General features: G+C 36.9%; 1 protein-coding gene across 2 annotated transcripts in view; it reads left to right on the top strand.

The window, feature by feature from the left end:
• Positions 1–3,159: 3,159 nt before the first annotated feature.
• The window catches only part of LOC147158108 (immunoglobulin superfamily DCC subclass member 3), a 28,759-nt gene continuing 15,391 nt past the window's right edge, over positions 3,160–16,527 (top strand). For both annotated transcript variants that reach the window (XM_086062769.1, XM_086062768.1), the window contains exons 1-4: positions 3,160–3,208; positions 12,819–13,124; positions 15,263–15,407; positions 15,779–15,909. In XM_086062769.1, coding sequence (XP_085918895.1) covers positions 3,160–3,208; positions 12,819–13,124; positions 15,263–15,407; positions 15,779–15,909 — 631 coding nt within the window. The remainder of the gene's footprint in view (positions 3,209–12,818; positions 13,125–15,262; positions 15,408–15,778; positions 15,910–16,527) is intronic.

The raw sequence follows: 16,527 nt of genomic DNA on the forward strand, positions 1-16,527 counted from the left end.
TTGCTTGATGTGCTAATGTTGTGAACGTTAAAAGCAGTTTCAATAAAAATAAATAAATACATTTAAAAAATCCCCAATCCCGAAAATAAAATAATACGTCTGCAAGTGCTTCTTTTGAGATTACTTTATTCGCTTGAGTTATACTGTATCTCTTAATGTTTTTTTTTATTTTTGCCACACATTTAATCCCATTGCTTTACATTGAGTTTCTGAAACATTCATATATCGAAGGAAAAACTCTTAATCTCATTTTTTATATCAAACAAACAAAAAAAGGTGATGAGTTTTAGTGTTGGATCTAAAAATAAATAAATACAATTCTGATCATTTATAACATTAAAATGTGTTTAGGCTACCATTTTGAATAAAACAATCGTGTGACAACTTTTCTTAATTACACCCGTGTTCTGTTTTAAAATGGTTTAAAATGAAAAGTGTGGTATGTTGCAACATTCAACTTTTGTTAGATTTTTCTTTATAAAAAAAAAAGTGTGCTATCTTTCACAACAGGCAGTGGGTCACAAATGGTCAAACTATGTGTACTGCAATGTACTACCCACAGGCACAGCGGGAAATAAAAGCACGTAAAATATAAACAATCATTGCTTTCATATGAATTGCAAAGCATCATGGTAATATGTTATGTGATTAGCTTTAGGGGTGCGAAAACAAAACTTTTATGTGCATGTCTACTTTGCAACTGCAGTTTCATATTCTAACCACTAGATGACAGCAAGGCAAGAAAGTGTAAAGTCACCTAAATGCAGATGAAAGTGAGAGTAAACTATCAACCATTGGGGAATTGGGAAATACATTTCAAAATATCTTAAATAAGTTCGTCCTTACTTTAAAGCAAAAGCTAGCATTAGAAATATACAAAAATAGAGTTTGTAATTAAATCTATGTGTTAAAACATTTAAATGAATAAACTATATAAAGTCTGGGTACATGGTAAAATAAATAAAATAAATAAAAAGCACAAAGTACTGTACTTCTTAAAACAAAACAGTTGTATTCATTTGTAATGTTGATAAATAATATTTCCAACATCCATCCTCCATCATTTCCAATGCATAATGTGAGGTGCACTCTGATGGAATAGGTCAAATGTTAAATTTTGCAATAATGCAGTAAGACCATCCTTCTCGTGCACTAAACAGTACCAAATTGACTTGTTCTTCTTTAGACAGAGCCATATTCCTTCTAGGAAGGAAAAGTAATATAAATAAATAATAATAAAATAGTGAAATTCCGTATGTTCCCAGACTTTGTGGATATCCTGTACATGTGCCCATCTTTCAGTTCATGATTACATGTTCTGCATGATAAAATGCATGCTGTGAGAAAAACGTATATGTAAATGTGGAGAGAGAGAGAGAGAGAGAGAGAGAGAGAGAGAGAGAGAGAGAGAGAGAGAGAGAGAGAGAGAGAGAGAGAGAGAGAGAGAGAGAGAGACTGAGAGACTGAGAGACTGAGAGACTGATAGAGAGAGAGAGAGTTTTTTTTCATTTGGTAGCTTTGGTTGAGTTGTAGTAATGGATGCTTGAACATTAAAATAATATTTGGGAAAGCAAGCCCTGAGCGACTGTGATGTCATCTTCAGTCGACAGCAAGTGGCAAAATGGTCGCCCCCTGAGATGGATAAAAATGGTTGGATTTTGCTCGTATTCCACAAATGTAATATTAATCAGAATGTCATGTTTAGGCAAGTGAGGTCACATATAACATTAATGTCAAGAAGTGTTTAAGGTTGACTTCCCCTTTAAGTATTATTTCTATAAATTAATTCTGACAGGCTGTGTTTACAGAAATTTTGCTGAAGCAAATAATTTGATATATGTAAACACAACTTTTTAAACATACGACAAAGTTAGTAAAGTGCATTATCCAGTAACCAAGAGGTCACGGGTTTGAATCCCAGGTCTGGCTGTACATTGCAAATATATCCGTGACCGTTATGCTAAGTGTATAGACATGTATACCAACTGACTTTATTATATCAGGAAATGCATTATAATTTCACTGAAATTATTAAACTCACGTCCCCATTTAGCATTGATAGCTTCCACAATAGTGCGGTGGTTAAAGCACATGACTTACATGTGCAAGGTTCTGGGTTTGAGTCCTGTTTGAAGCTCCTTACGCTCAATCAACTTGCCCATTTTTCATCCAACTGAAACCATTCCAACTCAAGATCGTCGTAAGATACCCAGTTTTAGCGTTATCCAACATGATAAACCCACTATTCCACACCATTCATTTTCAATGACACATTCACTTTGGCACAGCAAGCCATCCTTCTATACCATTTTACACAACACTTCAATGACAACAGCAAGTCTGCTGTGTGTTTTTTTTTTTTCATTTATCATACAACTCCAATTAATAATTAGTCATTTTGAAGTAATTTATCTTTCAATGTACTTTATACATTTTCACAAGCATTCCACATGCATTCAGCTTTTATTAGCATTTCGCTTTCGGCATTTCCACGCAATTTCTCCAGAAATTGCACTTAGTTTAGCTTCCCAAGGTGTAGTCAGTCTTTTGCCCAAATTCAAGTTCCAGCTCATCGCGAACTTGCAGTTTCCGAGTTCAGCAATTGTTTGCAATCTAAATAAAAGCTGCCCTGGGTCAAAAGGCTCATTGACAGCTGACTCGGGTGCAGCGTCCAGCTCAGGCCACAGCTGGTCCATCAGGCAGAAGGCTAACAGAGTGAGTGGCCGGTAGCTCTCTGTTTAAATGAATATCAATCATGCCTCCCAGGCTGAGTGAGCCACCACCCCTCCATGAACCCCTGGGCTGCGATTGGTCCAGAGGAGACCAACCTGCCATCAGCCGGTGAAAGGCGCTGCATCATTGTCCGTTCAGCGGCAACAATGAGGTTGAATAACTAATGAGCCCGATCCAGGCTGAGGTGTCATCCTTTCAGCATTCTCAGAGTGGCTTTGGACATGACCAGCAGCCTTCAGTGGGCCCGTCACCGGACTGAGAATTCAAACGAATAGAAATGCTTTAGTAATAGAAACAGCGATTTTTAGCTTACTAACCAAAGAATACATAGAGTAGGCAGAAGAGGACACATTTTCGTTTGGATTACCCTTTTCCATCATTTTGATTTTGAAGAGTTTTGAGAAACAAAAGCAGAAGAAAACCAAAATGAAACCAAGAATATTGCTTACTGGCTTGACAGCTTTGTTATGTTTGAGTAAGTATAGTTCACCTTTTAACCTGCTTTAACTTTGAAGAATGCTTGTATTAATAGCTAATATTGAGGTTAAATTGTTTTCATTTGCTTGTATGCCATACTTGAGCATTTTTGTTCCTTTTTTTTTGTTTGCTTACACAGATAGTGGCAAGAAATATTGACACATCTATGGATTTCATTTTCAATGCGTGGCAGATTTAGTCAATAGTTTCTTCATCCTCTATATTATTGCACACATTGAAATAACTCCTTAAACGGCAAGAATTCATGTTTATTAACTTCCATTTGAGTTGAAGTTGATGTCACATGGCAGTAGAACTCAGAAAAATTGAAAGTTAGTTTTAACAAAATAAAATTAACTAATTCCTGTTAATCATTGACATGATCAGGAACATTTTGAAAAAAATACACAAATAATTTTTTTTGGAGTGCCTTAAAATCGGTTTAAGTGTCAAAATATTTTTTATTTCTTTTAAACGAGATGTGTTCATCTTAATACTGAATCTAACAAAACTTTAATGCAACTAAAACTAAGTTTGCATTGAGCTTGGATGTTCAGCTGGATCTTAGGTCATGATTACTCTTTGTCATCCATCCAACAAGATCAAGTGAAAGATAGTGAGTTACATATTTAAGTGAATGGGATTTATAAAGTAAAGTAAAGCCCAATGTAACCACGCCAGATTCTGCTTGCACAATTTAAGGATTTATACAGCAGTATAAAAAAGTATCCCTTTAAAAAGTCAGTTTTGATTGACATAAGCAGAAGGCTATTAACAATGTTTATTGTGTTTGTAGTTTACATGATGTACAAAATTACTCTGTTTCCAATATCTCCACAAAAACACACCCAGATTTCAAATAAAAAGATTGTAACTTTATTGTAATATTCCTTCACACTTTTTGTGACATATGCATGATTTTATACTATTTTATGTGATGTATTCTAGCTTTACAGTCAGTTCTGGTTACTCTGGTACACGTTTTCAGCTCATCCAGGGCTGCAGGAAGTGGGGTACATAAACTTTGTTCTACAAAGAAAAACGTCACAAACAGTTTGGTTGGGTGAAGTTGTAGGCCATTATAGAACACCTTATCCAGCTAGCTAGCAGCTCGTTGTTGAATCGTCCAATTGGTTACCATCCCCAGGTATCTTTGACTAATAACAGTTTGTCCCTCAAAGAAGAAGAGGCCTTAATGCATTATTAAGGGCTATAAGACTAAAAGTAAACAAAAATACATTGTTGTTATGTAGTTTCAAAATTAAAAGTTCTGTAACATATCAAAACTGGGAATAAATTCACCACAATAGGAAACAAGACATGACTTAGCAAAACATAAGATAAGATACTTTATTGTCATTATAAAATACAATGAAATTTAGTTTGGTTGCATCTCTCAATAGCAGCAGCGAGTCACATTAAAATACATAATTAGACAGAAAAATAAATAGAATAAAATAAGTAAATAAAAAAATAATTTGTTTTGCTTTTTTAAAGGAAGTAAAGTGCAGATTCAGTGTATATACACATAATATTGTCGATCGACTGACAACAACCGAGACAATGAGCCAACCAAAACTAAAAGAAGCCAGGGCACAAAATGCAAGCAAACTGATGAGACAACGAGATACGCCTGGAGTGAGCTTATTGGTAAACACAAGAGAACGGCTGATGAGAACAAGTGCAAACAATAACGAGTGAGCTAAGTCATGAAAAATGGCACACAAGGAAAAAATGACAAAACAAAAGTTAGTCAAAACAAAGTCAACAAAAACACAGATGCAGTGAAATGAGGTATCTAAAATATTACAAACATTTGTCCTTATAATCAATAAAACTGACCATTAGCATCTTTGCTACGATAAAATGGTGGTCTTTATGTTATGGATAGCTAGTGTAAATAAAGTTAAAATGTTTCATGAAGCGTAACTTTACATGTATTTATCTCTAAACTTTCCAAATATCAGAAAGATGCTGAGGTTATCTTGATTTTGTTGTCCTCAGTCACAGTCACCCAAACCTCCCCAAAAATTTGCATCAATGGTCTGGAGGGGTGCTGTGCAGACGTTGTGGGAGGTTGTGTCTTTAACTCAGACCACAATGAAGGGTTCAAGTCAATAACCTCTGACCTGTGCAGGAGGGGGTAGGGTTGTGGGTCGTCCTGGCCAGCGGTAGGGCCTGTGAAGGGGGGTCGCCATGGACACAATAGGCTGCCCTTTTTCTTCTGTGTTTTCTGACCTGACTGTCACACCCTCATCTCCATGAGACTACCGCCAGTCTGTGCTCAGATTGAGACATTATTAAACATATGAGTGTGGAGGTAATCTGCCTATAGCTGCCCATGGCCGTGTCGCCATTACACCTCCTCCTCTCTTCTATAAGGGGTCCTCACACAGGGTGCGCGGTAGAGTGAACTAGCAGAAACACCCCTTGATTTAATCCACAGCAGGGACACAATGTCACAACCTAAAACCCTAAATCCTAACATCTCTATCTGTAAATGAATGCGCTCAACAGTCACTGTAGTGGCCTTCACTCACACGGCTTTGTTAACTTTGATACAATTGAGTTTTTTAGTAATCACAATGTTACCTAATTGCAGTCTATGGTATCTAATGTCAGCTGTATGTGTCCAAACGTGATACGGAGCTAGTGTTAATTTTGTCAACAAAAGCTAAACAAAAATCTTTTTTCAACACATTTTCCCCCGAACTAAAACTAGACTAGACTAAAACCCTCATTAATAAATAACTGGCACTAAATCAGTATGCATTTTCGTCAACTAATGAAAACGAAAAAAAAAATGTACTTCACTTAATAAAAACTGGACTAAAATCTACGGATATTTTAGTTCGTGAACAAAATTTACATGATTTTGTACAATCTTGTCTCTGCTAATCGGCTATTCTTGTCTCTGATAACCTCCTTTTAAATCTGCAGCTAGCAAGTGCAACATGCATAAACACATGGGACAAACAGGAGGTGGATGTGCGGTAAACGGTAAAAAAAAGAAGAAGAAGTAAATAATAGTTTGAATGTAACATTAATCCAACGGCTATAACGTTCCAACAATAACGTTAATCCGACCGCTAACTAGCTACTAGCTCATAGCATAGAGCCATAGTAGCCACTTGTTGATATACTGTAATTGTGTGTGAATTTGTTTTTCATCAAAAAGATGAGAACATTTTATGTAAAATAGTTTTAGATCTCAAATGGTCAACATTATCTGCTGACAAAAAATATACAGGGGTAAAATAATTGTCCTGACTAAAACTAGACTAAAACGTTGACAGTTTTTGTTGACTAAAAATTGACGTATAAAATTTCGTTTTGGACTAAAATAAAGACTAAAATGGTAGATTTATAGTTGACTAAAAATGGACTAAATAAAAACGGGATGAGGTTGACTAACTTTGTTAAAAACTAATAAGCCTGATTAAAACTGGACTAAAACTGAGACAAATTTTTAAAATGGCTGATAAAATTAACACTACTGTGAGCTGACATTTAACAAATTAAAACTGACAGATCCTCACAAGAGATTGTTCCTTTATGATGATGGGGTGGTTTACTGCTTCTTTTGGTCAGGAATTATTAGGTCACTAAAAGTGATCATAGCATTAAGAAAAAAGTAGGTAAAGTCGAACTGGGTAACAGTTTAATGCTAATAGTAAATCTTTATGCGTTAAATGACTTTTCCAGAACTTGGCCACCAATTAAATACTTATGAACAGAGGTGCCAAATCCAGAAAGTAAAAAAAACTGCCACCGTTTGGCTTTAGCCCCTTGTGCTAGCTAGCTCCCTAGCAGATAACCAAGCACCCGGGGGAGCTAGCTAGGGAGCTCGCTAGTTAGCACTTGGGGGCTAAAGCCAAACTGTGGCAGGGATTTTACTTTTTGGACCTGGATTTGGCACATCTTCTTATTAATGGGCCTGTCGAAAAGATCCGTGACAAACCCCCTCCACAGCAGTGACAAAAGCTTTAAGCATGTTTGCATAACACAGTGGTAAGAGCCTCGCAGCAACAACAGTTTAACTCCCTTCAAGTGAATAAAAAGAGAAGCCCTGAGGTGATGGATTTCATGCCTATTCATCCATCCACTTCTTTTTTAGACTGGTCCCTTAACAGAGTTCTCAAAGGAAGATGTAATGGATAGCAAGACAGACAAACATTAAGCACCTGATTTGGTAAAAATCTGTCAGGTATTTGAATGTTGACTTGTCTGGAAAAATTGTCCTGATAAGAAACTGAAACTTTGATACAGTCTTCAGGATTTGGCAATAGTCAGACGAAAAGTTGACCATCAAGACTCGGCACAAATGTGAGCATGCCGAGCTTATTGTCAGGTCTCAACGTTTTTTGTTTTGTTTTTGTTTGTAGTGGTGGACATATGTGTGAAGTTCACGGGTAGCAGTCGACCAAACAATAGCAGAAAGGGCTCAGGGAGTACTTTTGGCTGGACACGTACAACCTCCCCCATTCTATACATCCATCCTCCTCACTTCTGACTCTCATGACCCCTGAGGGGCTCGAGGTTACAGACACAGGGTGCTAGTATGGGGGTTGCTGGACAACCCCCTCCCTTAATAAAATCTCATTATTAATCCTTCCCCGATATTGAAAATGGCCCAATCTCAATGCTGTGCACTCAGTCAATGCCCAATATTCTTCATTTGAAGCTTCAGTTGGGAAAGAAAACACAGCAACAATCAATGCTAATGCGCAACGGCACAAATCTTTGTTGTCATCGTACTTGGTTCTTCTTTACAATCAATGCATCATAATATCCTAGTAAATCCTCCATTAATGTAAAATACCCATTGCCCAATACATTTTGTTGTCAGGCAAATTACTCATTAAAAGATGGACTTTTGAATTTGAATTTTTTAAACTGTGAAGGGGAGGCATTATGTACAACTTTCAGTCCAGTCCTGTATTCTGAATAATTTACATTTTATTGTTAAACGTTGTGCCTTTACAAAAATAATGATGCCAGTTCAGGTCACATCACAACTTATCCTTGTCTCTTTGTCTCCAACAGACGATTAGTGTTGGATAACATTAAAGAGTAATGTTTATTATTTGTTTTTTTAGGGAATTCTTGCCTTTCCTATCCTTGTTGATATCAGCATCACTACTATACCCTGCACCAAATATCATTGTATGCCCTTTCAACCTCCTAGGTTGCAACGCCATGTGCTCGATAAGCCACAAAATGCAATGCATGTCACCCCTTGGGAGCTCTGAATTTCATTACCAACACAGAGGGATGGGAAGATCAGCTGGGTGGGGGGTGTTTTGGGCCATGTCAGCTCATTCGGGAACAGCTGACCGTTAGACCCACAATCCTGCTACATCTGCTCCATGGGAGATTTCTCATTAGAAGGAGGGGGCAGATGCTGGTGTCGTGATGTGACACATTAGTCAAAGCAATGACGCAGATCTCAAGAAGGATGGCCAGGTGGATGTTGAACCTATGGGGGAGCGCTACAGTTCTGTAAGCACCTAACTGTTCTTTAAAGGGGAAGTCAATCCCCCCCAAAAAATACAGTGTCCCCCCACTATTTTGTGGTTCTATTATTGCCGATTCACTCTACGGATTTTTATTTGGGAGATTTATGCTGCTATTTTTGTCATTTTTTTGTCAATTTTAAGTAAATAAAAACGGCTCTTTTTTCCATTTAACACAATGTATTACATTTAAGAAACGTGTACCATGGTAAGTTTAAAAAAATGATGACATTTTACTCCATTTACTTCTGAGCAAATCAGTGTCCCATCATTGGTGAGCTATTTTTAGAACAGACCACAGTTACTCACAATCTGGCACAGTAAGGCCAATGGTCGTTACCTGAGCCTTGAGCAACTGTGATGTCATTTTCAGTTGACGGCTAGTGACAAAATGGCTGCCTCTTGAGATAAATAAAAACAGGGGAATTTAGCTGCTTACCTCATATTACACAAACGCAATAGTAATCAGAATACTGTGTTTAGAGTAGTGAAGGGACATAGAACATAATTTTGTAAATAATATTTATCGGTTTACTTTTCCTTTAATGGTTTAGGAACATGCATGATCATATATGGCTAGAAACAAATTTTACAACATTTAACTTATAGATCACAGTATGTGTCCCTACAGCTGGCTCAGATTTGATTTTGCCTGCCTAAACAGGTCAGTTGAGAAAGAAACATATCTGTTCAGGTGGGGATATTAAATTAATGTCAAATGAGAAAATTAATCTGTTTGTTGACTTACCTTTTACTTTGTGTTTTCATAGCAATAGCAATATTTGCTATTGAGTTGACCATCCACATTTCTTGGGCCTTTCCGAAACTATTGGTGAAACCATTATTTTCTCGTCTTGTTTTAATATCAGAAAAATACCTGGTCATCATTACAATGTCTAGTGTTTTTTGTTTACCAGTTTAATGTGGGTTGCACTGAATAATTCTGATCTAGAGTAACCAGAATACTTTCTATGATGAGCAAACATCAGAAACAGATTTTGATGAAGAGTTTTCTGTATTTCGTGGTGTCTGAAAGGTTGGATACAATTGCAGGTAGTTTACGAACTCTTGAGTCTCAAATCCTGAAATGAAAAAAACAGCAACAACAACAGTTGCACCAACTAGAATGTTCACCCTATTAACTACCAGACGACTGAAATCAATCCAAAGTCAAGTTCAACGTCAAGCTGCTTTGTTTTGGATTTGGGAGCTGATGCTGTCTGGACAACAATGAAAGCGGGTGCATTTGGCAGGACAGATTCAAGGCTTCGTCATGACCTTGATCGGGCATTGTGCAGGTTCAAGAGCAGACTGCGATTGTTCCAGCTTCGCAGCTGGGAAGGCGACGGCGGCCATACTGAGGCCCTGGTGGTGTTTTGCATATGAGGTCATTAACACGTTAAAGCTGAGAGAAAATGGAGAAGACTATAGCTGCTGTCGCCAAGGTCACGGAGGAGAGGGCACGCGGGTGCGATGGAGGAGATCTGGTGGCATGGGAAAGTCACCTCTGAGATAGATCTGAAAGGATGGAGAAAGATGGGCGGGGTGGAGGGGATGCATAAGAAGGGGCAGATGGTGCCCTTTGGGTGCGTAGTAGTTGACAAAGTTTTACAGAGGTTACTGGGGGTTGGGTGCAAATAACCATAGTCACAACACCATTGTCGCAGAAGGCCCTTTGTTGTATAGACGTTCTCCTAAACTTGACCCCTGCAACCCTTGCCAGTGTTCTCCCCCTCCCTTTTAGGCGTTGTTGTTGCCCTCTCTGCATGGATGGCTCAGTGGCATTCAGCCTCTATTATTGCTCGCCTTCGTAAAATTGATAGATGCAGCAAATCATCGATCAAAGGAGAAGTGCCCAGTGCAGTTGTTTGGGGTATGCCTCTATGCTGCCTTCTCTACAATCATTAACGTCCTGCAGTTTTAGATTGCGTTCCTCCATAAATCCTGTGTGAATGTAAAATTTGTATGGCTCACTGAAAGATAGCTCCTCTAGATTTTATTTAAAATCTCATTCAATCTCAATCATTAATCAAAGTGTAATTGGGCAAAAACGTTGAATAGCTTTGATGGTGTCACGCGAGCAAACTATAGTTAGATAGCAGGAGTTGGACGTTCAAATTGTCATTCCTTACTTAGCATGATCTAGGCTACTGCAAGGGGCTGTGGGTGAGGCAAGGTTATTTTAGTTAACAAACGAAATAACTAAAACTAAAATAAAATAAAATGAAAACATTTTCATTAACGAAATAAAATAAAAATGAAAATGCTTTTTAAAAAGTGAAAACTAACTAGTACGTTTTATGTTTAAGGGACTAACTAAAATTAACTATAACTAGACAAAGTGCAATTTCTGTAGAAATTGTGTGGGAATGCTGAATAAGATGAAAAAGATTTGAATGCATGTGCTTATGAAGTAAATTGAAAGATAAATTATGTACAAATTAATTGTTTTAATTGTAGTTAAATGACAAACGAATAAAAAGAAAACTTGTACTGCAATCTGTCTAAGGTGGGATTTAATCATTTCAGAAAAATTATAATTAATTTCCTGATATGTCAGTTGGTATTGAAACAACGATTGTACTAAAATGTGGTCCAAGCGGCGTTTGAACCCAGGTTCTCTGCGGTGGGAGGCAATTGCTTTAAGCACTGACTTAACTTGACTTTAAATTCATGGCTAATGGCGTACATATTTTGAAAAGTGTCATCTGATGCTGAAATAATTTCAGTGAAATTATAATGCATATCTTGATATAGTAGTTAGTTGTTATATCTGTATATAACTTGGCATAATGGCCATAGATATATTTGCAATGTACAGTCGGAGGTAGGATTTGAACCTGCAACTTCCTGGTTACTGGACAACGCACTTTACCAACTGCCTCACTGAGCAATATCATACACCTGGCAATGATGATCAGTTGTATGTGGAAGTGGGCATGGAAAGTACTTGGTACTGTCCCATTGAAAATGAATGAGGAAAATATGATATTTAATGTTAAATTATGCAAAAACTTTAAGTAATGTGGAATCAGACAATATATTCCCAGGAATGCATGCATTTTTGAAGTAAAAATTTGAGGTGGGCGTGGAAAGTGGTACTTAGAAAAAGTTGCTTCAGCATTCCCACAATTATAGCGAAAATGCCCTTAGTCTTAGATATTTAATTTAATACATGAGTTTTTGGGGTTTATTTTAAATGTGGTTTTAAGTATATTTATTTTTATATTAACCAGCCAATAGAAAAGCACCTTCAGATGATGTCGCTCCTCTGCGACAATTTTGCATGCTTGAGTTTTGGCTCCAATGGCCTGGCTCGCCTGCATTTTCATTTAACTTATTCGAAATGCAACGCTAGATAAGAAATGCGTTACTTTTTCTTTTTTTTTACCATAAATTTATTTAAATATTGCACACAAGTAATACACAGTTTTTGTTAAATGAAAACTAATATTGTAACTAAAACTAAACTAAAAAATAAGCCCTGAAAACGAATTAAAACTACTGTAACTAAATAAAATTAAAATAAAAAACTCAAAACGTGGGGGGGGGACGACCCAAAATGACAATTCCAAAAATATAACAACCTTGGCGTATGGATTAATTTTTAAAGTTGTGGATTGATTTTATAGGGCCACTATGCATTCATCCATTTCACAATATATGCAACATAAAAATAAACTAGTTTTTTTGGCACAGTCCATGATATGACATGCTGCTTTGTCAAATAGTCACTGCTGACTGTTTATCTAGCAAACATTTATGCATAAAGCACCTCTCATGACAATGCTGAAAGAAAGTGCAATATGAGGAATGAGGAATCATCGTTTATCCAAATCAATGAATATAAATGAACTTTTCTGGCAACCAACACTGAAAGTTCTCTAAGGACATGTTATATTCACATCTGGTACTATTTTCCAGTAAAAACACTATGTTCTAAAGTCCATGTGTATTACAAAAGTGTGCCATTGATATGACTTGGCTTATATTGTTTAATCAAAAAAAAAAGATATTGGAAAAGTTGCAATTTTACTTCACGTGAATAAATTGGAACGTAAATCCCTAATGACCTGTCTTTCTCGTTCCCAGGTGCCTGCTTGGCCTCAGAGCTGTCTTTTCTGCATGAGCCCAGAGATGTGATTGCAGTGAGGGATCGCCCGCTCATGTTGGACTGCACCGTGCAGGGCGAGGAGCCCATCCAAATTACCTGGCGTAAAAATGGGGTGCCTTTGACCACCAATCCCCGAGTTCAGTTGCTGGCAAATGGAACCCTGTTGATCCACAGCTTCCAGAAACGCAAAGATGGCAGTGATGCCGATATGGGAGAGTACGACTGCGCCGCTCAGAATCGATATGGCATGCTGGTCAGCCGCAAGGCCAAAGTCCTGTTGGCATGTAAGTGTATAACAGTGGATTACAGCCTAAGCTACAAATAAATTCAGTTGTTTCCATTTAGAGTGGGACCAAATAGACTCAGTTTAGAGTAATATTTACACTCGGAAGAGAGTAAAATAATGAATTGAAAATATATATAAAGTCACTCAAGGGTTGAGGAACAAACTCGCGACCTTCAGTTTGGGAGATAGCCAATCTACTCCCTGAGATACGCAGCTCCTGCTGTGTGTTAGTGTGTCGCTCATGTTAGCTGGAATCTTCTTAACTCCAAGAGACCAAAAAAGGCAGTCTCCCAAGCTAAAGGTCGTGAGTTAATTCCTCAACCCTTGAGTAGTTTTATTTTTTTATCTTCCAATTATAAATGTTATTCTAAAACTGAGTCTATTTGAACCCACTCTAAATAGAGTCAAATTTACTCTACATAATTTGCTGTGTAACTAGGGCCTAGATAGGGAAGGAACCATATTAAAAACTGTGTTGACATAGATGCCTCATGCCTGTCTATATGGCAGTAGAATCAAGGAATCAGTAAAGAAAGATAAAGATGGTACTGTATTGATTTAAAAAATATATATATTTTATTCCTAGTATGTCAAAATATAATGATTCAAATAACTAGAAAGTACAATTATAAAGGTAGTATTTTAGTCAATCAACACCAACATCATGGTGATCTCAAAAGCAGCGTCCAATAGGAGAGGGGCTGGCAGAGTGATTTCAGAGTGCTAACAGCAATAAACCAACTGGTGGAAAAGCCTCCCTATTACTTCCTAGTAGGTTCCGACAAACACTTTCAGATACGGTCAAACTGGCACCAGGATGCTGTTGTTGGTACACATCAAGAAAATTAAGTGCAGTGTGAAAAAGCCTTAAAAAGTATTAGCTTTCTAAAAATAGTTGAGTAACCCAAATTGGGTCAAGATTGGACCGACCTAACTTTTTCACTTATTTAACCCAAAAAGTTGAGTGAAATTAAATTATTAACGCACAAAGCAACCTAATTTTGGGGGGTTGTTTTGTAAGTTGAGTTATTTATTAGACCCAAATGTTTGGGTTAATTTAATAACCCAATTGAATTGGGTAAAAGAAGATAATACTAATAATGAACCTACCCAATTTTTTGGGTTAAAGAACTCAAAATGTCGGGCCAAAAAATTGGGATTGCTTTATGGGTTATTAAACTATTTGGGTTAATTGAATAAACCAATTGAATTGGGTAAAAATGAACCAACCAAACTTTTTGAGTTATTTATCCCCCCCCCCCCCCCCCCCCAATTTGAATCCTTTAATCCAAACAATTGGTTAGGTTCGATATTAGTATTATCTTCTTTTACCCAATTCAATTGGGTTATTAAATTAACCCAAACATTTGGGTCTAATAAATAACTCAACTTACAAAACAACCCCCCAAAATTAGATTGCTTTGTGCGTTAATAATTTAATTTCATATAACCCGTGGCTTTTTGATATTCATACACTTTGACCACTGGTGAAGCAGGTGTTGCATTTATCTTTGTCAAAACATTATTTGGTCTAATAGATGATACATAGCAAACACATCTGCATCATACCTGGCAACCTAAGCACCACACTGGTCCTTTAAAGAACTGCAAGGAAAGGCAACCATGCTAGCTTTTCATTCTGGCTAACACTCATTAATTACCGTTTGCACTAACATTTTTAAGCACTGTTTCTTTATTGAACACAAACAGTATTCAACCTTGTCATCCCTACCCCCACTGACCACCACTTGGGTCACACCAATAAAAACGGGTTTATGGGTAATCTAGGAGAGTTATAGCTATCTCGTCTTACCTCAATGCAATGAGTCGCCATGGTGATCTTTTCTAATTTGCTACCGCCCATACACTTGTATCGATTATGGCCATCAAGTCATGAAAAAACCTTTATGGGAGTCTACAAATTAGAAACACTATTTTGGCAATTATAGAGCTCAACTAGTAGTGAACAAGAACAGTCAACTGCATCGCATTTATTTAAAGTTTACATAATTTGTAAAAAAAAAAAAAAAAGATATCATAGCAGCTTGACAACAACAGTCACTTTCTACCAGAATACTTCACAAAACAACGTGAATAAATTTCCCATGTATGTTGATCTTTGTCTTCCCTTTTCAGCACTTCCTAAGTTCCACACCCACCCAATGTCCATGGCAGTTGATGAGGGAGGGGTCGCACGCTTCCAGTGTCAGATCAATGGAATACCTGAGGCTAACATTACCTGGGAGAAAGACAGAGTACTCCTGAGCACCAGTGACAGCAGGTAAAGCATGTGCATCGACAATATGAATATATAATATGAAATAAAAAAATGAAAAAATATATAAATAAAAATAAATTACTTGTGCATTGACATGGTATATTTGACCAAAATAAAGTAACAGTGTACATCACGTATATGGCATGTCATAATTTAAAAAAAGAACAAAATAGTGATGCAGGGGAGCTAGAGAGAGAGATCGCTGTTTTGTAAACAGTATTTATCATTCTAATATAATTAAATAGAGATGACATACAATTAAAAAACATTTATAAAACTTTAATAAGGATGAATGTAAAATTATACTGATTGCAATGATCTGGTTTGGCTTATAGCCCAACTGCACCCTGACTTCCCACTCTTTCCACATCCAGGTACACACTTCTACCAATGGGGATCCTTCAGGTGACAGGTGTGAGACAGGCCGATATCGGGGTGTTCCGCTGTGTTGCTACCAACATTGCAAACACTCGGTATAGTCACGAGGCCATTCTTAACGTCACTGGTAGGTGGATGCACATGTACAAGTATATATATATATAAAGAACACCTGGTATGTGTTGATTCTTTCGACATTTAATCTTATGAGGACGTCTTCAACATTTTATGATCAACTGCACACTCTCATCTTCCTCTTTTTCTAATCAGATAATTACTTGCATATTACAAGTAATTAATTGTTGTCATGTTAATCAGTTAATTACTTATAAATGACTTTTACACTCTAAAAATAGTTGGGTCAAAAGTAACCCAATTTTGGATCAAAAATTTACCTAGCCACTTTATGGGTCAATTTGACCCAATTTTCTGGGTGGTTTTATACAAAATGACCCAACTTTTTGACCCAAGTAATGGATCTGACCAATGTTTATGACACCGATTTCTTGACTCAAAGTTGGGTCAAATAGAGGATCGGTCCATTGTTGACCCATAGTTGGGTTATTTTTTTACCCAACTGTTTTTAGAGTGTAAAGTACAAGTAATTAACTGTTGCAAAAGAGGAAGATGAGAATGTGCAGTTGATCAAAAAATGTTGAAGACAATTCAGCAGTTAATCATGATCTATCAAAATTCTAAGATGTGAATAATGTGATTTAAAAATGTATTGGTTTGACAACTCTAA

Source organism: Leptonotus elevatus, chromosome 19 (genome assembly GCF_054856555.1).
Source record: "Leptonotus elevatus isolate MCC_2025b chromosome 19, RoL_Lele_1.0, whole genome shotgun sequence".
NCBI lineage: Eukaryota > Metazoa > Chordata > Actinopteri > Syngnathiformes > Syngnathidae > Leptonotus > Leptonotus elevatus.